The 25,083-nt window shown below is 45.5% G+C and overlaps 2 protein-coding genes across 3 annotated transcripts in view; both read right to left on the bottom strand.

Moving 5' to 3' along the window:
- Positions 1-161: 161 nt before the first annotated feature.
- Positions 162-7,248, bottom strand: LOC127584340 (nucleoplasmin-like). Of its 2 annotated transcripts, none has more exons than XM_052041052.1 (10): positions 7,225-7,248; positions 6,572-6,629; positions 5,527-5,612; positions 4,759-4,869; positions 4,575-4,668; positions 3,857-3,987; positions 3,727-3,755; positions 3,611-3,644; positions 978-1,045; positions 162-239 (listed from the first exon to the last, which is right to left on the bottom strand). In XM_052041052.1, the coding sequence occupies exons 2-9, from the start codon at positions 6,618-6,620 to the stop codon at positions 1,007-1,009; spliced, it is 573 nt and encodes a 190-aa protein (XP_051897012.1). In that variant the 5' UTR covers positions 6,621-6,629; positions 7,225-7,248; the 3' UTR covers positions 162-239; positions 978-1,006. The 2 variants fall into 2 exon arrangements, with proteins under 2 accessions (XP_051897012.1, XP_051897013.1); XM_052041053.1 differs by having other exon boundaries at positions 3,727-3,752.
- A 7,929-nt stretch (positions 7,249-15,177) lies between these two features.
- LOC127584140 (beta-TrCP-like) overlaps positions 15,178-25,083 on the bottom strand; it is a 31,618-nt gene continuing 21,712 nt past the window's right edge. The window contains exons 9-14 of the mRNA XM_052040720.1: positions 23,182-23,300; positions 21,914-22,024; positions 19,774-19,851; positions 19,690-19,699; positions 18,624-18,813; positions 15,178-17,265 (exon numbers count right to left, since the gene is read on the bottom strand). Of these exons, the coding sequence (XP_051896680.1) occupies positions 18,652-18,813; positions 19,690-19,699; positions 19,774-19,851; positions 21,914-22,024; positions 23,182-23,300 (480 nt within the window). The 3' untranslated portion in view covers positions 15,178-17,265; positions 18,624-18,651. The remainder of the gene's footprint in view (positions 17,266-18,623; positions 18,814-19,689; positions 19,700-19,773; positions 19,852-21,913; positions 22,025-23,181; positions 23,301-25,083) is intronic.

Genomic DNA, 25,083 nt, shown 5'->3' with positions numbered 1-25,083 from the left:
CTGATTAAAAAGGTGCTTTTCCCTAAATGTTAGAACTTTGTGGTATTGTTTAAAATATTATGTACATTACCTTCATCTAATAGTTAGAAGCAGTGAAGAGCTGGACATCCAACTGGCTGTAAGTCATTAGTTTACTGCACACCAACAAGGCATGAAATTAGCAAAGTCCAATTTTATTTCAATAAATTTTTTTCAATGTCTTTACAAAAATAAGTGATGAAGTCCTTCCTGTGGATCACCTGCAGAGGGAAAATACAAAGATGTGAAACAGAATTAGTTTATTCATACACCAGGGTGCAATGAAATTCCAATGAAATTGTAACAAGACTCAAAATTACATCAGTGAGAAATATGTACAGGAGTCACCTTCTGACATGGACCATACTTCAAGATCAGGGTTCTTCTGTAGAAGTGAAAATTAAGAACTCAATACTGTACCATCTTCAATCAGGACAGGTTCACAAGTTGGATGGAAGATGTGTAATCTCCCACCTGAAATTACTTGCTACTGATATTGGGCAGGGAACAAGGACCTACAGTGGGTGAGAGTCCTTATCTACCCAGATGCAGCATCATGCAGAGCCTGTTGAAGTGAAAGTCAACCCCTCTGACCCTCCCAGCATCAATGTGATGATGGTGGGGGTTCCAAAATCAATACTGTTGACTTGGCTTGATTTGGTGGACTCCAGTGATAAGATCATTCAAATATAGCAAACAAAAACAGGACAAAGCATGGCCTCCCTCATAGATGGTCATTAGGGAAAGTCACCAACTCCTACTGGCGGGAGATTCCACACTACAGCACTACCAAGGATCTAAAACCTAGCTGGACTTTATATTAGAGTCTGTAGCCTCAGCTCTTTGCACCTCTGCAATAGTTTAACCTGCCACACCTCCAACTCTCCACCATGTGTAAACAGACATTCCATTGAAACCCAACCTAATTTACCTGCAAGATGAACCCCCAAGGCCCTTACCTTCAAATATTTCTCCTTCCAACAGGCAGTTAGTATTTTGCTGCTTTAATTTTACTGGGATCTTTCCCCTGAAATGGGAATTGAAAAGGCATTACCTCACAATGCAGAGATATTCCAAGTCAGCAGTGACATTGCAAACTTTACAAGTACTCACTGCCTGGGGTGGTGGAGGAGGCAGATACATTGGACAGGTTCAAGAGTTTGTTGGATAGGCACATGGAGGAATGTGAGATAGAGGAATATGCAGGAGGAAAGGGTTAGATAGTGTGAGGGTGGTTTGATGGATGGCACAACATGGTGGGCTGAAGGGCCTGTTTTGTGCTGTATGGTTCTATGGTACTTCTTGGATGTAAAGGCTATGAGATGACAACAGAAAGCCATGGAAGTAGATGTGCTGGTTGTTATTTTCCAAAGTTATAGACTGCAGAATGGTTCCTGCACAGAGGGCAGCAAATTTTACCCAGTATTGGAAAGTACAGACTGGTTAACCCAACATTAGTAGGAGGAAAATGCCAGTGTGTTACAGAACAACGTGATAACAAGAAACTTCAAAAACATCAACAGGACTAGAACAAAGTCAAGGATTTAAGAATTAGCCTTTAATAAGCTTGTTTTTTTTGATGAAGTAACTAGTACAAAAGAAAACCCTTATGCTTTATTTGGGTTCTCAGAAAGCCTCTAATCTCTATGTGGGACTATCAGAGTCACAGTTTAAACAGCACAGAAACAGACCCTTCAGCCCAACTCATCCATGCTGACCAAGATGCCTACCTGATCCAGTCCCATTTACCTGTGTTTGGCCCACATCCCTCTAAACCTTCCCTACCTATGTGCCTGTCCAAGTGTCTTTTAAATATAATTTTACCCACCTCTAGCAGCTCATTCCATATATACACCACCCTCTGTATGAAGCTTGCCCCTAGGGTCCCCTTTAAATCTTTCCTCACCTTCAACCTATGCCCTCTCGTTTTAGACTCTCCTACCCTGGGAAAACAACTGACCATTCCCCTCATGATTTTAAAATCTAAGGTCACTCCCAGGCCTCCTTCATTCCAGGGAAAACAGCCTGACCCTATCCGGTCTCTCCTCATACCCTCTGGTCCCAGCAATTTCCCCGTGAATCTTTTCTTCACCTTTTCCAGCTTCACGACATCCTTCCTAGTTTGCAGACTAACCTCCAACTATCACTGGATACAGGTTTAGTACAGCTTTCCTGCTTTTCAACTCTACTTCTCTAAAAATAAACCTTAGTTGTGTTTTTAAATGACCAATAGCATGTGGTGCTACTTCAAGTGATTGTGTATTTATACTTGGAAGGTGGGGTAAAGGGATACAAGTAATAAGCTAATCTTATTAGAAAGTACTAGCTTGCATTGTCAAACAGGCAAATGAAGGTCAAAGCAATATCTTCCTATGTCAACGCCCTGCTCCGTGTGGACAATCCACACCCAAGCTCAAATTTGGTATTATCTGCAGATTTAGATTCAAGTGTAAATTGTCAATGGAAATTGTAAAGAGCAGTAACTCCAGCACCTTCCTTGTGAAACCAGAACCTATCATCTGCCACTAAATAGCAACCTTCAACTCCCACTCTGCAGGAGAGAACAGCAATGTCTTGAAACATCGATCTTACAAGAGGAATTACTGTCTTAAAGGCACAAAGGGGCATGGGGATGGGCCAAGTGTATCCTTTGACTCTTTGGGAAGCTAGGGAAGAAATTGGAACTCTGGCAGAGATATTTGTATCATCAGCCTCAGGCAAGGTACAAGACTGGGAGGGCGAGTAATGTTGTGCTTTCATTTAAGAGGGGCTGTAAAGACAAGCCAGGGAACTATAGACCAGTAAGTGGTGGGAAAGTCACCAGAGGGATTCTGAGGGACAGGATGTATCCTATTTGGAAAGGCAAGGACTGATTAGGGGTAGTCAGCATGGCATTGTGTGGGAAATAGTGTCTCACAAATTTGATTGAGTGAGTCTTTTGAAGAGGTGACCAGAGATTTGATGAGGGCAGGGCAGTGGACTTTAGCAAGGCCTTTGACAAGAGCCAGCAAGGGAGGCTGGTCTGGAAGATTAGATCACACAAGATCCATGGAAACAGTCACAGAATGAGTTGTACAGCATGAAACAGGCTTTTGACCCACCACATCCCAAAACATCAACAATTCCTTCCCTTCACCCCCCACCCACAGATGCTGCTCGACCTACTGAGTTCCTCCAGCAGGTTGTCAAGTTCAAATCCTATTGTGGCAGTTAGGGAATTTAAGTTGTTTAAATATAATAGGAATTAAAACCAGTTAAACTACTGGACTGCTGTAAAGGCAACTAATTCACTAATGTCCTATCCTTCAGGAAGATAACAGCAACTCTCCTTCCTGTGACCCTTAATGTGATTGGCTCTCAGCTGCCCTCTTGTGGCTGAGGAAGTCACTGAGCTCAAGGGCAGTTGGTGATGTGCAATCTATGTGACGCAAGTGATAGCTCCATCCTGTGAATGTTCACTGTACCTGCAGCTCACTCAGTTTCTGCACTAATCCCACTGCAAGAGGAGAACTTGCAATCGCCAAGGTGTCCCCTGTACTTCAGTAATTTACATCAACATTAAAGTATGGCAGAAGGCCGAAATGCAACCTACCTTTTTAACTGGTAGTGCAACATCCAACTCCTCTCTGGAGGATAGAAAAAGGTCATTAAATCAGTAATAATCAATTCTTCAAAAAGGTAAGAGAGTCAAATTACCACATCACTTACTCTGCCTTTTCTGTGTCTAATCGCTTCTTCTGAAAGAAAGGAGTTGTTAGAGAATCAACTTATGATTGATTTAGGGGTAGGGATGAGAAAGGATTGAAAAGACCCACCCAGAACACCCGATACCAGCTACCTTTGAAAGCCCTGCCTTCTTGGTGGATGCAGGTCTCTTTGTTTGTTTGGGTGGCGTTTCCTCTTCCTCCTCTTCTTCCTCCTCCTCCTCCTCCCCCCCTTCCTCCTCCTCCCCCCATGTGTCATCATCTACTGGAAATTCAAGAACAAAAACAATATCAAATTATTAGCTGGAGATATGGTCCATTGACCGACCTGCACGTTACTCCATCAGTCATAGAATCACAGTTGTCCAGCACAGAAACAGGCCCTTCAGCCCACTACATCCATACCAACCTTTCTGCCCATCTACAATAATCCCAGTTGCCTACATTCAGACCATATTCTTCTATGCCTTGCCTATTCAAGTGAAAAAAAGTCTCTTAAGTGTAGTGATTGTCTCTGATTCCACCATGTCTGGGAGCACATTCAGATATCAACCACAAAAAACACCCCTTGGATCCCCTTTAAAACTCCTACCTCTCACCTTAAACCTATGCCCTCCTGTTTCTGACACCCCTACCACAGGTAAAAGATTCCATCTACCATCTCTATGCCTCCATTTTATACACTTCTGTTAGGACAAACCATGATCAAGACATTTACAGAACTAGAACTCAACTTATGATTTTCATCTCCTCCCAGCCATACTAATTTTAACTCAACTTTGTCCAGATGACAGTGATCATGGCAGGACAGGAGAAGTCAAATTCTGAGGGTTAAACAAATCTTGTACTTACAGACTATATTTTCTGCTGTTATATAGACAGGACCAGATCCACTCTTCAGTCTGAAGGTAATTGGTGGAGTCAGATCAATGCCACAGATTATGGTCTAGGGGAGAGAGCAAGATTAACCAGAAAGTGCAGTAGTCATCAGGTACAAAATACAATCACAACAACAGGTCAAGTGCAACAGACCAACCATTGGCAAGATGGAAAGGTGCAGTGTGGCAATAGTAACTGGTGGACTCTCATCTTCTGGAACAATCTCCACAATGTTCAGTTCATCCTTAGCACCGACACCCAAACATATCTGGAGGTTAAAGGGTTACAAAACGGTGAACATTACAGGGCAGAGACCCACCTGTGTGAAAGTAGACTTTACAGAGAAACACCCCCCACTTACAATCAGGCTATTCCTTCAGCCAAAAGCACTCCTTGCCTGAAGGTGGTTCAGTAGTCCTGAGATACCCATCGCCATCTTCCTCTGTGTTATAGGAGCACATCCCATCTCCTTCCTACCCATTGTTAGAATGGCAGACTGTCCCTGAACAGAGCTGTCAGGAGTGCAGGCTTTCAAATGAGATGTTAAACACTGCCTGTTCTCAGGTCAGTTTAAAAGGCCCCAGAACAGTAGAGCTGGGGAGTTATTGATATCCTGACCAACATCGACCCAACATCACTGAAATACATTTAGCAACACCAACATATTAATATGGGAGTTTGCTGCATGCAAGCAGGCCGAACTTCCTGCATTATTACCAGTAACATCTGGCACGTGCGCTTCTAGCAACCCAGGACTGCGAGATGCTGCAGACATATCGTGGAGCATTAGATTGGGAGGGAGCAGATGACTGAGGCTGCACATTTTCCCCACAGGGATGAACACGTTAGGAAGCAGCAGAAACATTGAAGCCACAGATGCACAAACACCCCCAGCCCTTCATTGGAAGCAAAAGGCCCTCATTACCGTCTTCAAGGCCAGCTGATGTTCAGCAACCTCATCATCTGTAACTTCAAACTTCTGCGTCTTCTGTTGGGCATTCAGCTCGCAACCTGTGGGTAAAGTCAGTTTTGTTTTTTTCATTCTTTAAACAGCTTTTCAAACAATCCATCCCTGCTCATCACTGCCTGGAGGTGTCCCTGCATGTAAGATAGAGGACTCTGAGAAGTGGGACATTTCACAGGATTAGGAATCGAGAGCAACAGCTCATTCTGTAAACCTCTACCAACATGACAATGTCAGCACAGTTGTAGTTAAAACACAAATTAGGTAACATTCCAAGGAAAAGGCCACATTCCCAGTCCACCCCCTCCCATCCAATAGCCTCAGTGCTGTACTCAAACTGCTGATCCATTGGAGCCCACAAACTGTCCGTGGAGATTTGGGACTGGAATCTGTAACCTAATTGTTGTAAAAAGGTAAGACTTGGGGTAGGACTGATGGGAAATAGCAAACCCCCCAGCCTTTGCCACTGTCGCAAACGAATTGGTTATCATCACATTGACGTTTGATGAAGTGCCTGTGTATTAACTGGCTACTGTATTTCTTACATTAGTCCATGGCTACACATCATGAAAGTACTTCCTATTTAAAACTGTTTGAGACTGTTGAGAACATTTCCAGCATTGAAGGAAGCCATTTGTCCACATGCAGGTCAGAGAACTAAAGCAATGGCACCTGTGCTGAGATTGAGGGGGACACCATGAACAGGGCAATGTTAATGGGTCAACACATTCTATGGACACATCCTAGAATGACACAATGTCAAGATTAGAATTTTTAAAGAAATACATAATGTACAGCCAAAAACCCATTAAAGTGACAGCACTGGTGATCTTATTCAAGGTCACATGTTCCTTAGATTTTTGCAGTCGGGGAATTAAGGGTTATGGGGAAAAGGCAGGTAGGTGGATCTGAAACCAGAGACAGATCAGCCATGAACTTATCGAATGGCGGAGCAGGCTCGACAGGCCAGATAGCCAATTCCTGCTCCTATTTCTTATGTTCTTACCCCATAGAACAGCAACTGGCTTGTCCGTTTTACTTCTGTTTGAAGTCATTTTTCAACACTGCACAAAAAGAGATAATTTTGCTGAAGACACAGTAAAGCCAAATCTACAACATTATGGTGTTAAAGAGAGCACTTCCTGGGGACAAGCAGGCAAAGGGGAACAATACATCTTCACAAAATCCTCTGGCACTACTTGACAAGCAGAGAACTCCCAGTGCCCTGGCCAACATCCCACTCCCCCTTCACAGTGCAGATGTCCACCTTTCTCCAGCCTCCTCCACCCCTGCCCAAATCCCACTTGCAACAGGAGCTTCTTGGAGACCCAGTGAGTGGAGAGGGCAGATGCTTCAGGTAGCAGCCTTCTTCAGAAGTGGAGGAATGCAGCAAGGGAATACACACTCCCATCCAACTGCAGGCAGGATCAGTATAGGAACTACGTGGAAAACAGGAGTAGTTTAATATTGCTCTACTGCTTGCACGGGAATAGGCAAAGACATTAAGAGAGCACACAAGACCAGCCAGTTCCAGAGGTTAACACTAGCTACTTTCTCCTACACACCTTCCAGCAGGAGTGTTACTGCCACTGAAGGCAGAGGGAAAGGGAGAGAAGCTGCCTTCACTCTCAGTTAAACTAGGCCACCAGTTGTACTTACCTGTGTCTAATTCCACAATCCAACCAAGAGAGAGAGAAAAGCAGCAAGCTATTCCCACACAGTTTAATTGAAAAAGGTGTGATGTGTCAGGTGAAAGTAATTGAGTGTAGAGTGGATTAACACCAATGAAAAGGGAAGGGTAAGGAGCACTCTTCCATCTTTTAACTATTTCAGGGCCAAGTTGTAACTAAAACATTGCATTTGTATTGACCCGTGCACACTGTTACAAAAGCCCTGCCTTTATTTAACACTTGCAGCATCTGCAGTTTTTCAGACTTTCATTCACTGTTGAGTTCATTGCTGTTTCTCCTCCGGGAATGACGACCTAGGACTAGTTCTCTGCTCTCCAGCAGGGCATCTATCTCCTTTGCCTTGTTCACCCCCAGTGGTTTCTGTTTCCCTTTTCATTCTGCAGCTGAACACTCACTGCCTTTTATTATCTCCCCTTCCCAGTTCAGATGAAGAGTGTTCAACCTGAAACATTGACTCTGTTTCTCCTTCCACAGATGCGGGCTGACCCCGCCGAGTGTTTCCAGGAGTTTCTGTTGTTATATTATATCAGTGATATGCTTTGTGGGTGGGACTAGAGTGTGGGAATGTGGCAGACAAGTTGGGCACAGTGTGAGCTCTCAGACAGCATTAATCTGACAGTTTGTTCAGTGATTCTGGTTGGGGAGGAACATTGACCATGACACCAGGGAGAATTGCCAGCCCTTTTTTGAATATTGTTATGGAGTGCTGCTCTCAGCTCGAGAGAGCAGTCAGGAAGGACCATGTGAAGAATGGCAGTGGTCCTTAGTACATCCTGTTCAACTGTCCAGAACTCCCTCAGTACAGCCATTAGTGAGACTTGGTTGCAGGAGGGGCAGGACTGGCAGCTCAATGTTCCAGGGTTCCGATGTTTTAGACATGATAGAGGGGGAGGTATTAAAGGGGGAGGGTTGGGATATAACCTGTTTCTGAATGACCTCATTCACTGACTATCTTCCATTAGTGCTGTTTCTACCCCGTGACTTTGTCAACATTTCTTCTGCCTGGTCTGTTTTATCATGTTTGTACGTTGTAGGAGTTGTGAGATCACTGTCATCCCACCACTGTAAATCACTGCATTTCACTGCCTGCCAAAATGACAATGCCTTTGTTATCTCCAGACTTGGTGATCCTGATCCCTCTTGGCTTCCCATCTTACATAAACACATTGGTACAAAAGCTCTGTTGTCAGTCCTGGTGACTGCACTTCAGCTGCCTAAGGCCAGAGTCTGGGCTTCCCACCTAAACGTCCCACCTCTGTTCCCTCCTTAACAGCAGATCAGGCATCTGTGGAAAGGGTGGAGGTCTCCTTCCACAGATGCTGCCAGACCTCCTCAGTGCCAGTAATTGCAGAGTTTTGATCTTCAGTTCTTTCAAACCCAATCTTTGATTAACGGTCACCAGTCCCAGCATATAGCTCAGGGTCCTTGTTTGTTTGTTCACAGTCTTGAGGAGTGTGGCTCAGTTTTATTGAGTCTATGGTATGCTGTGGTGAATCTCAGTCTGTCTTACTATGCAGGCCAATTTTAAGGTGCTTAAACAAGCAGATCTCTGCAGGTTTCTGATTGCAATCAGGACAGGCAGTGTGCTCGCTCAGCCTAAACCCTGCAGAGATACCAACCACACCGGGTTACATTAATGGGATACCATTCGTAGTCCAGTCTCACCCAATTATTACAGGCTAGCATTCCCAACTTTTGGCTCTTTAACTGGGTGGTGAATTACAAACTCAATCCAAAGGTCACTCTTTATTCTACATTTTTTCCATAGGATCACTGGAAGTTGCATCCAAATGTGTGTAATACACAGTCGGACACTACTGCAACATGCTTGGGTACCTGTGTTGGTAAGTTATGTGCAGGGAGGATCCAGAAACAATTCTGGGATCTTTATGTTTGGCCCAGTAATTATCAATGATAGAAATATCTGTCATGTGGTGCATATCAATATTGTGGTGTGATAAGATTTCTCGACCACTTTTTGTTTTAACTTGAAACACTGAAAAAGCTGCATATGTTTTCACCCATTTCTAATTTGTACATTCAGTCGCCGGTTTAATTGTGCCCATCGTCATGTTTACTGAATGGAAAATCCGTTTACCCCTCAGGTCTGTCAGTGTACGTGCTCCACTCTCCCTCTCGTTCCTCTCTCCTTCATCCAGCTTCCCCTTCAACACATTTAACAGTGTTCACCTGAGCCGCTCCGAGGGACTGGTATCCACAGTCTCCCCACCTTCGTGGATGGCATCACCGTTACCAAGCGATACCAATCAATAGATGGTAGTATGAGGTGCTGAGTTACTGGGTGAAACAAGGGGTGAGGGGCCTTCAGTTTGAGCCATTTATCATTGACTATCACCGGAAGAAAGCAGAAGCCTTGCACACTCACTTTCCCCCCTCCCTTTGCTGCAGGGTTGGTGTCACAGGAGCCAAGTCCTTCCAGTGGCAACTTGGCTGCTTCTACATAAAACCAACACTTTCAAGCCTCAAATTCTTCCTGACCCGTGTGTGGGAAACTGAACCAAGTGTGAGGGAAATCTATTCATCATCCAGCACAATTCATAGTGAAAGTTTGAACTCCTCGGCGTATTCTTGCGGCAAAAGTACAGCTGAGTTTGGAACAGTTAGATAGGGCGGCACAGTGATGCAGCAGGTGGTGCTGTTGCCTTGCAGCACCAGAGACCTGGGTTCAGTCTTGACCTTGGGGACTGTCTGTGTGGAGTTTGCACGTTCTCCGTGTGGGTTTCCTCTGAGTGCTTCCGTTTCCTCCCACATCCAAAAGACGCGTGGGTCAGTGGGATAACTGGCCGCTGTAAGTTGCCCCCAGTGTGTGGGTGAGGGGTAGAATCTGGTGGGAAGTGATGAGATTAATGTAGGATTAGTAAATGGATGCTTGACGGTTAGCGCGGGCTCAGTGGGCTGTAGAGCCCGTTCCTGAGCTGCAGGTCACTATGTCTAGAGGATGTGCCAGTGCCAAATCCAGGCTGGCACCCCAGTGCACAATTGAGAGAGTGCTGCACTGTCTGATAAGAAGTTAAATCAAGACCTTGTCTGCTGTCTCAGATGGACATAAAGGATCCTTTGATACCATTCAAGGAGAGTAGGGAAACTGTGAATGCTGTCCCAACCCATACACTTGAAAACCAACATCAATAAAACAGATCATCTGGTCATTTACCTCGATGTTTGCATGGCCCTGCTGTATGAAAGTCATATGCCAATATTTCCTGAGTTCTTTAGCTGTGTAAATGCATTTTGCTTCATAAAGCCCAGCACTGACAGGGCTATCTTGCTCATCCAGAAACCTACAGACACTTCCAAAAACTTGGGTTGTTCTCTCTGGAGCGATGGAGGCTGAGGAGAGATCTGATAGAGGTTTATAAGATTATGAGAGGCATAGAGAGAGTAGACAGCCATTATCTTTTCCCCAGAGTTGAAATGTCCAATACCAGAGGGCATACATTTAAGGTGAGAGGGGGTAAGTTCAAAGGAGATGTACGGGGCAAGTTTTTTTTTACACAGAGAGTGATGGCTGCCTGGAATACACTGCCTGGGGTGGTGGTGGAGAGAAATATGATAGGGGTGTTTAAGAGGCTCTTAGATAGGCACATGAATGTGAGGGAAATGGTAGGTATGGACATTGTGTAGGCAGAAGGGATTACTTTAGTTGGGCATTTTATTACTAATGTAATTGGTTCAGCACAACATTGTGGGCCGAAGGGCCTGTTCCTGTGCTGTACTGGTCTATGTTCTAAAAGTGTCCTGGTAACATCCTAGTGAGCTGGGTTAGAGGAACACCAAATCCAAGAGTACATGCTTTGTTCTGATTTCCCCCTTGCACACAACGCAAAGTAAAGACACATCAAGCCTTTGTCAAATGCCTTCTTTAATTTTGCTTCACAATGATTGTGGGTAAATAGGACTGGCTTAGATGGGCATCTTGGTCAGCATGGACTGGTTGGGCCGAAGGGCCTGTTTCCATGCTGTATAACTCTACGAATCAGCATCCTGTGCAAGTCTGATGCCCTGGATGAGAACGTCTGCTCCAGTCTGGAAGCAATAAATATATATGCCAAGAGGTTCTGAATGCAATTACACTTTAAAACAAGTGAACGTGAAGGGACAAAAATCTTTCAGCTGTAGGTTGTGTTGGGACCTGACACTCTGCAAGCCCCCCTCATTCCCTCCCCCCTCACTCATTCCCCCCAGACTGAATGAGGAGAAACTGTCTGCTGGCAGGAGAGTCAAAACAGAGAGAGAGAGAGAAAAAACAAGTAAAAAAAATACTACAGATGTTAAAAATCTGAAATAAAAAAAAACAAAAGTATTGGAAACACTCAGCAGGTCAGGCAGCAGCTGTGGAAAACACAAAGGTGCAGATTCCGAAAAGTTACAAAAGAACCAGCGGGGAGAGCGAATGAAAGGCCTTCCTGAATGCTGATCCTGTTGCTGCCTGACCTGCTGAGTGTTTCTGTTTTCCCATTTTTACTTAGGAAAGAAGTTTTCTTCTGACAGAGGGCATTGTTATAGTCTAATATTTATTGCTTGAAGGGGGAACTGTATAAATATGTAGATGAAAAATTGTAGGGCTGGAAGTAAGTGAGGTGGAGTGGGACTAATCAGGGTGGGTTTCTACCAAAGATCCAGTGCAGGCTCAGTGAGACAAGCTCACTGTTAGATTGTATAGTGTGATTTGTAAACTCCCCACACAGCTTGGTAAATAAATCAAATCAAGCACATTGCTTATTGAATATGGGCGGAAAAGTCACTGGGGGCATGAAAATCAAATAATACCTGCAAATATTGCAAATCTGAAATAAGAAAATGAAAATACTGTAAACAGGCTGACCTGGAATGTAGTCTGTTTCGGGGCCGGCGGTTAGTGCTGCTGCCTCACGGTTCCAGAAACCAGTGTGTGGTCTGTGCAGATTTTGCATGTTCTCCGTGACCACGAGTGGGTTTCTCCCACATCCTAAGACCACGCTGGTTGGCAGGTTAATTGGCTGCTACGGATTACCCGTTGTGTAGCTAGATAACAGGAAGATCAGGATGGGGTGTTGGAGTAAAACTGGTGCAGACAGTGCTGGATGGTCAGTGGTGGGCCTGTTTCTGTGCTGCGTGAGTGCAGGATGGTGCCTGAGCCGCTGAATGTTTCCGGTGCATTCCAGTCATCCAAACTCTGCAGAGCACCTCCCATGGAGTTAAGATCCTGAGAGGGTTCTGAAGTATAAATCCACGTGCCCATTAGTATCACAACACTTAGGGATATTGGGCATGAACACAGGTCAGTTCCAAACTGGCACCATGCAGTCAGCTTTCCCGTGGGCTTACTGAAAACCTGGATAAATCCAACAGCTTCAGGGAAAGCGTAGCGTGATCCTCCACTCCACTCTGCCCCAGCCTAGGTCTTGCCATGCACCCCTCTGATACCAGGTGGATGCACACAGCAAAGTGCAGCCTTTACTGGGTCAGGGGCTGAGAGAGAGAATGCACCAATTACTAGCTCCACTTCATCCTTGTGTTTATGCAAAAGGTTTTCCTCGCAAATCAGCCTAGCTTCAGATTGGTATAGGGACTTTAATCTGCTCCACAAATTGGCTGTAGTTAAATGTCTGTGAGAAAAGCTGAAGTGATCCCAACCACTGCAAGAGGTTGCCTCTGCACCACACTTGTATGCCTGTTTTTTCGATGTAGGATTATGCTGAAGAGTGAAGGCCAAATATTCCCAGTTAATGAGCTGACGTTTGAGTCATCAGCAGTGGACAAACTGAAACATTGGAATATTAATTCACTGTCTGTAGCCAAACTTTGATGCAGTTGAGGAAAGGATGGCAAAATGTACTGGAATGTCACATAAATGCAGGGGCTAAGAACCTGGATCAGTTGCTTTGGAACCGGGGGAGAAGCAGAGATTCAAACAATGGATTTTGAGAATGGGGAGAAACTTCCCACTGAAGGTAGGTCAGATCGGAGATAATTGGCTAAAGAACAAGTGAGGAATTAGCTTTTAAATAAAATTGCAGTGAGTTGCAATGCAAACTTCACTCTTTACAGATGGTGGAAGATGAGGAACATCTTTCAAGAGAACTAGATGAATACTTGAATACTGAAGGAGAATGGGAGAGGAGAGGCAGTGGGAGGAACTGGCTTTTTCCAAAAAGCAAGCATTGGCCTGTTGGGTCAAATGATTCTAAGGAGGTTTTTGGGGCCCAATATGTTTAAAGAGTGACTCCAAATAACATGGGAAGAATTGATTTGCTAAGGGTTATTGACTTTGACATTGTAAAGGAATCAAGTTATCAGAAGAGATGATTCATTAACCCCATGTGGTTTTGTAATAGAAATGGGACAAAGTCATTTGGCTCATTGCAAAGTTTAACTCAATTAACTCCAAAGCTTTAGCCCATGGCATCAGAGGCTAAAGGAACCTTGTGGAAAACTCAACCCAATTGACCCATGTCAATCTGTTTTTCTCTCAGTAGCAATTTCCCAAACTCTCCCCGAATTTCCTCCCCAAAGCCAAGGGCTGCCTCGTCTTTCTTCAGTCCTAAAATACCCAATAGTAGGAATATTCATATCATGTACAGCAACAATTTACTCTAATCTTCGTACCGAACCAGTCTGTTGCCTTGTGCTGCTGATCACTGGTTGAAGGGGAGATGGGATTATGGTCATCACATAATTTAGAAAATCATTTGTGGGGTGCAAGGAAATCACAATTCCATCCCCTTAATAGGATCATTTATTTGTTTAAAACAAACCCAGAAATTATATAACATTATGTAGAAATATTTAAAATTATGTGAGAGAGAAAATTGAGTGGCAAATGTTGCAGTGAGATAATGGCTTCTTGTTCGCCCAGTTATGTTATTTAAGTTTCAAATGAATGAACCAGTTCTTCTGATAGCTCCACACCTTTCCTTTATCCACATTATGGAAGACATTTGCATGTGTTGGAGAGACCAAAATTAAGGGTTTTGGCTTTAAGACAGGTCCATAATAAATCCAATGGATCATTTGGGAGAAACTTCTCCATTTACAGAGTATGGGGATGGAACTTGCTCCCACACAAAAGGCTGAGGCAAAAGCTCTTTTCCCCAGTACCATGCAGGTCTCTTTAGGGGTGTTTCAGCAGGCAGGGCAATCACATGAAGCCCACTGTTGTAAAAGGTGCAGGAACAGAGGCACCTGGGGATAGACATCCATAAAACCTTAGAAAGTGACAGGACAGGACTGCTTCATGGGCTTCCAGAGTTCGGGCTGTTCCCGGGTAATGAACGGGTTCTGCTTTTACAGGCGACTACAAATCAGAAAATAAATTTTTAAAAAATCATTCAATATGGCAATTATACCTACACAGTGTAATAAAGGGCATCAAAAGCACACAAGACTGATAAGAATTACTAAAAGTAGAGAGCGTGAGAGAGCGAGGAAACTAATTTTGTGTTCATAGGAACAAATGTATGTACTGTATCAGGCTTTTGAATTGAATGATATTCTGGACACTAGTTTGGATGTAGGGGCTGTCCATAAGTCAGGTATTTGTAACCCAGGGATGGCCTGTAGAGGGTATGAAGTACAAAAGCCAGAAGTGACCCTTTATAAAGCAGAGCAGAAGCTATACCACGGCCGTACTACCATGCTGGACCCGAGGATGAGAGGAACATACAGAGGGTGCAGAAAAGGTTCACAAGGATGGTTCCAGGATTGAAGGATGAATCAGATGGTGAAACTGGGATTGTTCTCTTTAAAGCAGAGAAGGTTGACAGGTGTTGGACAGAGGCACTCCAAACCATAGTCTGGACAAAATGAACGAAGGAACACCGTCCCCGTTGGTGGTTCCTTCGAGCAGCTACTGGCAGTGTTTGAACTTTAAATGGAGGCAGAAAGTGTTGTCTAAAAAAATAAGTTTGGACATTCGATATCCTTGCAAGTCAGGGGAATGATAAACTGCAATTTAATCACAAACCACATCTCTTAAAGAATGCATTTTTGTTTTTAAAAAGACTACATAAATAATCCACAGAACAAAATAAGAAAAAGTAGAAAATTAGCACAACTCACTACCAAAGCCACAGTCAAGTAACGAAAAGAAAAGTTGTAACCCAAAATAAAAATAAAACCAGGGCTGTGGTGGGGCAGACCACGGAGGACTGGCCCTTGTTACAAACACAGGCACTGTTCGACCAACGGGCACAGATGGTAGCCGTCCACCCTGTGGGAACAGAGCGATGGTGGAACATTCAGAAGAGAAATGGGTCCAAGCAACAACTCTGGTTTGGTGCTAACCCTTGCTTGAACCAAAAGTTCTTCCATCACCCAGGTGAACAGTGACCATGCAATCCCCTCCAGCTCTACTGCTTTCTTCTCTGTAGTGATCGCCTACAATCCTGGTGTCCTCTACAGAGAATCAATAGCTCTTCCTCAAACCCAGCTCACTGCAGAAGTGATGGAATCCAGGCTTGCTAACATCTTCTGGCAGTGGGGATGGGGGAACCTCAAACGCCACCTTTCCCAGAAGATGGTGGAGGGTGGGACCCGAGGTCCTCAGCCACTCCCAATGCAGTGCCACGGGGGGTGCAGGAAAGAGATAGAGCAGCGGCAGAAATAACAACCAAACCCGTTCTCCCACAACACAAACCCATCCTCACAAGACAATGCCGAGGTTTCAACTTCAAAAGGCCCAGAGTTTGTTGATGCATGAACGGAAAGTGGGTACTGCTTAAACTAAACCAAAACAGAAAAGGTGCTATACAGTACAGAAACTGTACAAAAGTAACTAAAATTGCACATTGGTTTCAATCAACACAATAGCTCCCCTGCTGTCAGAAGGTAGGTGATGGCATACAACTATATAACATCATTGGTGGGGACTGAGGCAGCACTGAGACCAGATCTACACTGTTGTCTTTGATTGGTATGCCCATTTTCAGTACGTTGGCTCCCGACTGGGGTACATGTACCAGCCTTTTCCCCAGGGCCACTCATTTAAACAGTCCTTGGGTATGGGGTCATGGTAGGAGTGCCCTCTCACCAGGACAAAGTGGCACTTCCAGGGGTCCAGCAGTGACTCTGCTATCTGATCCCGGGCTGCCGAGCCACAGAGCTCAGGGGTTGCATGGTCACACTGCAGCAGATATCGAGCCACAGGTCCCAGGCGCAAGGCGAATCCCTGATCTCCGGCTAGCTCAGGGTGTAGAGTGCCCTGGGACTCCCGAGGTTCAGTGCAGATCAGTATCCAACCTGGTCCCAGATCTCTACCTCTGGCAGGTACAAGGTGACATCTCAATTCTTGAAAGGACAGAGCCAAATGTATCAATGACAATGCAGCTCCATCAAGTGTACTTGCCGGGTACGCAAGGTGCTGTTTGCACTGAGGAAACTAGTCATCAGGGGAGGGAGTACCTCTTCCAATCCAAGCTTCCTGCTGTAAGCAGCACCGTTTTATTCAGAGCCTCACGGGGAGGCTTGAGTCTGCATTTAACCTGGAAGAGGGTGACGAGAGAGAGATGGGAGGAGCAGGATCACCCTCCCACCTCACTCCAGGGCCAGAGGAACTGGCGTGGGGGGGGGGGCGGTAGTGGGGGAGCTGGGGGGGTTGGGGATGAGCACAGAAGTACAACAATACGGATTTGGTCACTTCAGCACAAGCAGTCACTGATTCCGAGGGCCCTGCTGGTACTTCCCTTTGCAACGATGCTCAGTTTTGCCTTCTGTCTTTAAGCTTCCTTCAAGTTTTCAGTCCCTACAAATGTACAAAATTAACTGGGTTGGGCTGGGTTACTTTGCGATGGTTGGAGATACAGTTCAAACTTCTTTCACTGATGCAATGATGTATGTGCGTGGCAGGGGCAGGAATGAGGTTATCCTCTATCGAAAATGCTCTCACTCTTCACTCAGCCGATGCCACACTGACCCTCGTACCCCTTCAATGCGATCACTTCATTGTATGAATGGGTGGCTCAGGTTTGTTGTATATTCACTGCCTAAAAGCTGAACTTCTTTTGGGCATCTAAAGAGAGCGAGAGAGAAAGGAAGAGACGTTGGTACTTAACATTGAGTGGGGTCAGAGAAGCAAAAGTGAGGTTAGACACCATCAGAAAACTTCCTAGTCCCCAACTATGATCATTCTGTTACCTGGGTAAAATCTTTGCTTTCCATCAAAGTGTGCGCAAAGTTCCTAAATTGTGGCCCAGAGGACAAAATATTGTCTTCAGATTTATTTTGGAAAGGTCACAAAGCCTTAACATGTGCAGGCCCAGAACAGATGGAAACACAAGTTGACAACTCAACTTGGACAAGTGCAAAGTGATGCACTTTGGGAAGTTAAACCAGGGCAGGACTTCGGTCCTGGGGAGCGTTGTAGAACAGAGACACCGAGGGGTACAGGTACATAGCCCCCAATAGTGGTGACACAAGTAGATGAAATGGTGAAGAGGGTGTTTGGCACACTTGCCTTTATTAGATGGGGCACTGAGTTCTAGAGTTGAGACATCACGTTACAGTAATATAGGATGTCTGTTGGTGAGATCCCACCTGGAGTATTGTGCGCAGTTCTAGTTGCCCAGCTATAGGAAATTCGAAAAGGTGCAGAAAAAATTCACAAGGGTGTTACCGGGACTGGAGGGCTTGAGTTATAAGGAGAGACTGGACAGGCTGGGACTGTTTTCCCTGGACCGCAGGAGACTGAGGGGTGACCTTATAGTTTATAAAATTATGAGGAGCAGAGATACGGTGGATGGTCATAGTCTTTCTCCCAGGGTAGGGCAGTCTAAAACTAGATAGCATCAGTTTGTGAGAGGGGAAATATTTAAAGGGGACCTGAGGGGTAAGTTTTTCCACACAGAGGGTGGTGGGTGTGTGGAAGGAGCTTCCAGAGGAAGTGGTAGAGGAGGTACAATTACGTTTAAAAGAGGCTTGGAGAGGTACATGGATAGAAAAGGTTTAGCGGGATGTGGGCCAAACGCAGGCAAATGGGACTGGCTCAGGAAGGCACCTTGGTCAGCATGGAATGTTGGGCTGAAGGACCTGTTTCCATGCTGTGTAACTCACAATTCTAAAACCTTAGCATTCCTTTGCTAAGGGCTCGCTCTAGGTACAGAGACCAACCCAAATTAAGGTGGTTGGTGACTTTCTGCACCTTTTAGCTGTGTGGGAAGTTTGGCCCAGGTAGAGGAGGGCACTGGGAACTTGGCTGCTCCAGGTTTGATGATGTGACATTTGGTTACACCGAGGTACAGACGGTGTCACAGGAGGTGTGGGGGAGGTGGGAGGTGTGTCACCAATTGACTTTGTAGATGGATTCTGGGTTGGAAGATGGAGTCACCGGTCTTGACTCCATACCTTCACAGAGAGGGAAGCACTCCTTACCGTTCCTGGTCCAACCAGGCGTCTCCACCTATCTGGACACGTAGGTATAGGTGCGAGGTGCTGACTGCGAACCATCGCCCTGCTCGGAGGGCACATTCAGGAAATCCCAGATCAAGATGGTGTCATCGTGAGAGCTGCTGACGATCTGGAACTCATCAAACTGAAGCCGGAACACTCGCCCAGAATGCTCCTGATGGCAAGGGGGATTAGACAAACACTAAATTCGAGGCTCATTCAATTAGGAACAATACCCTCCCTATCTGTTCTCTCAGAGAACCTCAGCAGATCCAACAACAACATCTGCACCTTCTGGGTAGAGAATGTTGAAGATCCACAGCCCTCCAAAGTTTCTCATCAGTCATAAATGAACAACCCAAATGAGTGAGACGATCGTGCAGCTGGTGCCTCACAAATGCAGATATCTGGGTTCACATGGAGAGAGCATGTTCTCCCTGTGACCGTGTGGGCTTCCCTGGTTCTCTAGTTTCCTCCCACACCCCAAAGATGTACAGGTTGGGTTGATGGGCCATAGTAAACTGCCTCTGTGTGGGTGAGTGGTAGAATCTAGGGGAATGTTGATGGGAATGTGGGGAGAGTGAAGTGGGATTTGTGTAGGGTTGGTGTAGCTGGGCACTCATTCCTCAAACTCAGGCTGAAGGACTCATTTCCATGGTGTACGACTCTATAACCCACTATTATAAGGTTACTTCTAGATTCTCCACAGAAAATTTTCGGCAACTATCCTATTAATTCTTCTGAGAACATTATGTTCCAATAACATCGCCTCTGGTCACTTCAGATGGGTCAGCCCCTCCCTCAACTGGAGTGAACATCATGGTCCCCTTTCAATACCACAAAGTATCCTTCCTTCGACGAGACACTACTTCCCCATATAGTTTCCCTAAAGCTCTTTTGTGGAGAGAGGTTTGCAGATTAAGTAAGTGTCTGCAAATTTCCAGGTTGAAGGAGAAGGATCCAGCAAGGAATGATCGGTTTCCTTTCCTCTTAATCAGTACACAGTCCATTTGTTGGGGACAGATTGAACTGGTTAGACCGGTTCACTAACAGGAATCGAGCTGGAGGTGAGGTGGCTCCGGAACACAATAGGCTGGAGGGACGACTCCTGCCCAGTAAAATGTTGGGTTCTTACCACCAAGTCCGCAGGCAAAGTGTCCCAGCTGGCGATCGGGGGTCCAACGCAGCCACCAAGTCCCAGACCTTAATTTTGCTTTGAAACAATTAAAAAAAAAGGAATCAAATTTACTAGACACAGTGACTGCATCATCTCGCTGCAGATGTGCCCACAGGTTCCTGGATCCTGCAGGTGTTGTCATTGTGCCCAAACTCCACCAGGTCTGGCTGAAGCACCCCTCTGGCAGTGCAGTGGGGCCGGTCCGCTGTGTGGGTGGGAACCACTCAGCAAGATCCACCACCTCAGATCTTGAAGCCTGCCACCTGGAAAGCTCTAAATGAGAGCCGACCCCAATATCTGTCGATAATGATCTCGTACTAACCCCGTCACCCATTGGCTGTGCTTCTACGTTGACCCATGCTGGCTTCCTGTCTGGTCAATGCCTCGATTTTACAACTGTCACGTTCATATTCCTCCACAGCCTCATCCCTCCTTGCCGCTATAATCTATGCCTGATTTACAGTCCTGACCTACACTCCTCCAGTTCTGGCCTCTTGATCACCTCTAATCCCTAATCTTTGCCAGATTGCCAACCCTCCAGCTGTCTGGGCTCTGGAATTCCTTCCCCAAATCCCTCCCTCTCATTGAAGGTGCACCTTAACATTCATTCTCTTGGCCAAACTTTTGGTCATCTGCTCATTTCCATCCGGCTCAATGTTCAGAAATATTCCAAGGAAAAGTCTGGACTGCTTCATTGAAAGGTGTTTCAACAGGCAGTTGTTGGATCACAGGTGCACATGGGCACATTACTTTATTCAACACATTGTGTTGGAGTGCAATGTTACTAGTGGTGCTGTCTATATGGAATGAGGACTTCCCTTGGTGTCATAGTCATAGAGTACAGAGTTATACAGCACGGAAACAGGCCCTTCAGCCCAACTTGTCCATACTGACCATGTTGTCTTCCTGAGCTAGACCCATTTGCCTGCATTTGGCCCACGTCCTTCAAAACTTTTCCTATCCACATACCTGTCCAAATGCCTCTTAAACTTTGTAACTGTACCCGCCTCTACCACCTGGTTCCACATACCCACCTCCCTGTGTGTGGAAAAACTTGCCCCTCAGATCCGTTTTATATCTTTCCCCTCTTATCTTAAATCTGTGCCCTCTAGTTTTGGACTCCCCTACCGTGTGAAAAAGGCAATGACCATCCACCTTATCTCTGCCCCTCATGATTTTATAAACCTCTCTAAAGTCACCCCTCAACCTCCTTCACTCCAGGGAAAACAGTCCCAGCCTGTCCAGTCTCTCCACATAACTCAAGTCCTCCAGTCCCAGTAACATCCTCGTGAATTTTTCTAGCTCTCCAGCTTAATCACATCCTTCCTATAGTACGGAACGAGAAATGCACACAATACTCCAGCTGTGGTCTCACAATGCCTTGTACAACTGGAACGTCACGTCCCAACTCCTGTACTCAATGCCCTGACTTATGAAGGCCAAACGCCTTCTTCACCACCATGTTGCCATTTTCAGAGAACTATGCACTTGTACCTCCAGGTCTCTCTGTTCTACAACAATCTCCAGGGCCCAACTACGGAAGTCCTGTCCTGATTCAACTTCCAAAATGTAACAATTCACACTTGTCTGATTTAAATTCCATCCGTCATTCCTTGGCCCACTTTCCCAGTTGCTCGAGATCCTGTTGTAACCTTGACAACCTTCTTTACTGCCCAGTCCATTACACCACCAATTTTGGAGTCATCCGTGGACTTAATAACCATATCATCTACATTCTTGTCGCAAATCGTTAATATAGATGACAAACAGAGGGCCCACTGCTGATCACTGCAGCACACTGCTTGTTACAGGCCTCCAGTCTGAAAAACAGCCCTCCACTACCACTTTCTGACACCAAACATGAAGCATCCAATTGGCTAGCTCACCCTGGATCCCACATGATTGAACCTTCTGGACCAGCCTACCATGAGGGACCTTGGTGTATGGAAAAACAAGGGATTACCCCCCCGGTATCCCAGCCAAAACTTACCACCATCACGTTATCTGGTCATTACCCTATTGCTTCCTACATTACAATCGTGACCACACTCAAAAAGTACTTGATTGGCAGTGAAGTTCTTTGGGATGTTTAGCTTACCCGTCGTAGGCTCCACTAACTATCCGTTTGTTGTCAAAGCGGATACATCGGACCAGCTCTTCGTGACCCTCCAGGACCCGCAGACAAGCACCGCACTCAATGTCCCATAACCTGCAGCAGGGAGAGGTGGGTGGAAGGTTAAAACTTGAAGCTCACACCCAATCACGTTCGGACAAACTCACAGGGCCAGGTGTCTACACCCAACAGGGGTCGCCACATAAGATATAGGAGGCCATCGCACAGAGCAATCCCATTCCTTCACTAATTGTAAACTATTCTCCCCACACTCCCATCAACTCCCCCCGATTCAACCCTAATCCACACATTGGGAGCAATTTACAGCAGCCAATTAACCCACCAACCTCCATGTCTTTGGGTTACGGGAGGAACCAGAGCACCTGGCGAAACCCACACAGAACGTGCAAACTCCACACAGACAGCACCGCAGGTCACCACTGAAGCCAGGCTGCTGGAGCTGGTAGACAGGTGCACTATCTGCAGTGACAGCGTCTTTCAGAAGGGGGGAATGGAATCTGAAACCAACAGAGCAGCTGTGGAGACACTTCCCCACCTCTCCCCCTCTTCCACAGGTCTTAAAGCCCACACATGCCTATGCTTTTGGTCAGCTCTATTCTAACATGGTCCAATATCAGATTTAGTTTGATTACATATCTTGAAGATGTTTTCAGGTTCTTAAATTTTTATCAGATAGACAGGGGCTCAATAACAAGAGAAAGTCATGGGTTAATTTGGGATGAAACATCAGAAAACATTTCCCAAGCTTTGACTGCATGTTACTTTCAAGAGACACCTGTATACTTAACCCATCTGCAGTGCCTGGGAATGCTGCACCTTTGGAGATACTAAGCCTCAGACGAGACTAAACGAAGGCCCCTTCTGTATCCTTAGCTGGGTCAAAAATTGCCAAAGCCACTATGTGAAGAACAGTGTGTTTGTCCCAGTGTCCTGACAGACTTATCCCTCATTCAGCATCTTTGAAAACTGTTGATCTGATCCTTGTCAATTTGGCAATGCTTTGAAATGTCCCAAGATTGTGAAAGGTGTTAATTAAAAGGTACATGTCCCTTTTAAACAATGGGATTTCTGCCAAAAACATATGAAGTCATATTTAAAGATGTTGTGACTGGCAGCCTAGAGGTTAATGGAAACGGCTAATGGTTCTCACATTATGCCTCATATAAACAGCTTCCTGTAGTCGTGGGAACTATAGTTAGCAATAAGTGCGCACATTAACACACAAGACTTACCTGATTGTGTTGTCCGAGGAGCCACTGACCACCAGCCTGTCCCTGTACTGCAGGCACGCAATGCCTCGCTTATGCCCATTCAACGTTCGGACAAATTCGCAGGATCCAGTGTTCCACACCTAGTGAGGGTTGTGGGGGGAATGGACAAAGATGCTGTTATCACTGTACACAATACACAATGAGGAAAGAGTTTAGATTCCCAGTTTCTTCTTAAAGCTAAAACAATGAGAGACCAAAGTAGTTGGGATAAATTTCTTGATGCAGAAGGAACAAGAGGAATAACTGGGCTTGGGAAACAATGGAATATTAGGCTGAAAACTAGAGGCAATTTATTTGTGATTTGTTTTACATCAAGATGGTTGGAAGTATTTAAAGTGGAGGTAATTAGAGTTTTGAAAGATGAGGGAACTGAGGCCTGGAGCAGATCAGCCATGATCACATTGAACAGGAGGGCAGGTTTGAGGGGCCCCGCTGGCTAATTCCTGTTCTATAGTTCCTAGTCTTTGTGTTCTTGTTAAGAACAGTTTTGATAGAATGGAAAGATCATTTCTTCAGACCGTGTGGATCACTCCCACGTCAGCAGAGAAGCTCTCTCTACACTGGACACTTGAGGATATAATCGCAAACTGACAACCACAGAGCAGTGCTGAAGGAGCACGGCACTGCCCGAGGAACAGCGTGTGTGTACTGTCACAATGTTGTGCTTTGGAGATGAACTGAAGGACCGCCGCAGAGATTCCTTCTGTTGGATGAGGTATTAAACCGTTCACATCACTGGAACGGAACGGATAGAAGCAGTGAATTCTCCCAGGTGTCTTAGACCAAAATCAGATTACCTGTCCATGATTGCAATACAAGTTTGCGAGTGCAAAAATCAACTGTCCTATTTACTTGTAGACATACTTTATAATGAAACAATTGTCTTTGGGAATGCTTTACAAAATAAATAGAGACTTCAGCTTTAAGGCACATCCTTGGAACTTTACCAGACGGGGAACAATTACTGATCATTGCTCCCCTCTTCAATCTATTCACTGACCCAAACGGGGACCGGTTACTGTCTCAAACGAAAGACAGAACCTCTGTGGTGCTCCTTCGGCAGGGTGAGGTCCACGTGTGGCAGTATGAGCCTGCTGGACCAACACCTCTGGGGTGAGGCAAGTATGGCTTGATTGACACCTGGCACCATGTTGCCTCAAAGAGATCATGTGGTTCCATTGGAAAAAGTTATAGCTTGCCCACAAATCTCCCCATCCATCGAACACCCTGCAGACTCCAGTCTACAGAGATATGTACATTTTCTGTTGGTTTTCATTTGGTGTTGGATGCACAGGGATCCCTCACTGGATGGCAGAACAGACACCAGGCCTCCTCCCAATCCCACATAATTCTTCCCTTGCCATTTGTTACTGTATTAAGATGAAGGAGACTGGATTGAGTTGAACACAATGTCAGCGCCTTCAGGTGGTGAGGAGAACGAGATCAACAGCATTCTGGTTAATTTACTGAATTAATAATCTGGAGGCCTGGACTAACTATCCAGATACATGAGTTTGGGCAGCACAGCAGGTGGTGCTGCTACCTCACAGCTCCAGTAACTTGGGTTCAATCCTGGCCTTGGGTACTACCTAAGTGGAGTTTGCATGTTCTCGCTGTGGCCACGTCCAAAAGACACAGGTTGGTAGGTTAACTGGATATCGTAAGTTTTCCTTAGTGTAGGCGAGTGGTTGGAGAATCAGCTCAGGTTAATGGTATGAGAGAGCACAGTACCTGAAGGGAAGGTATTGTTATGAGAGGCAGCAGAGATTTGATGGGCTGAATATCACAAGAAAATAAATGATAGTTCAAATCCCACCCCGGCAACTGGGGAATTTAAACTCAAGCAATTAAATAAATTCTGAA

This window comes from Pristis pectinata, chromosome 29 (assembly GCF_009764475.1).
Source record: "Pristis pectinata isolate sPriPec2 chromosome 29, sPriPec2.1.pri, whole genome shotgun sequence".
Lineage (NCBI taxonomy): Eukaryota > Metazoa > Chordata > Chondrichthyes > Rhinopristiformes > Pristidae > Pristis > Pristis pectinata.
Note: the sequence above shows the minus strand (reverse complement) of the source record. Positions and strands in the feature narration are given on the sequence as shown.

Coding starts and splice junctions, on each gene's coding strand:
- LOC127584340 (XM_052041052.1), bottom strand. CDS start 6,620: ATGACTTCAAACAGAAGTAAAACGGACAAGCCAGTTGCTGTTCTATGG. Junction 4,669..4,758: donor ACCTTTCCATCTTGCCAATG/GTTGGTCTGTTG, acceptor TCTCTCCCCTAG/ACCATAATCTGTGGCATTGA. Junction 3,645..3,726: donor TTAGACACAGAAAAGGCAGA/GTAAGTGATGTG, acceptor TCTATCCTCCAG/AGAGGAGTTGGATGTTGCAC.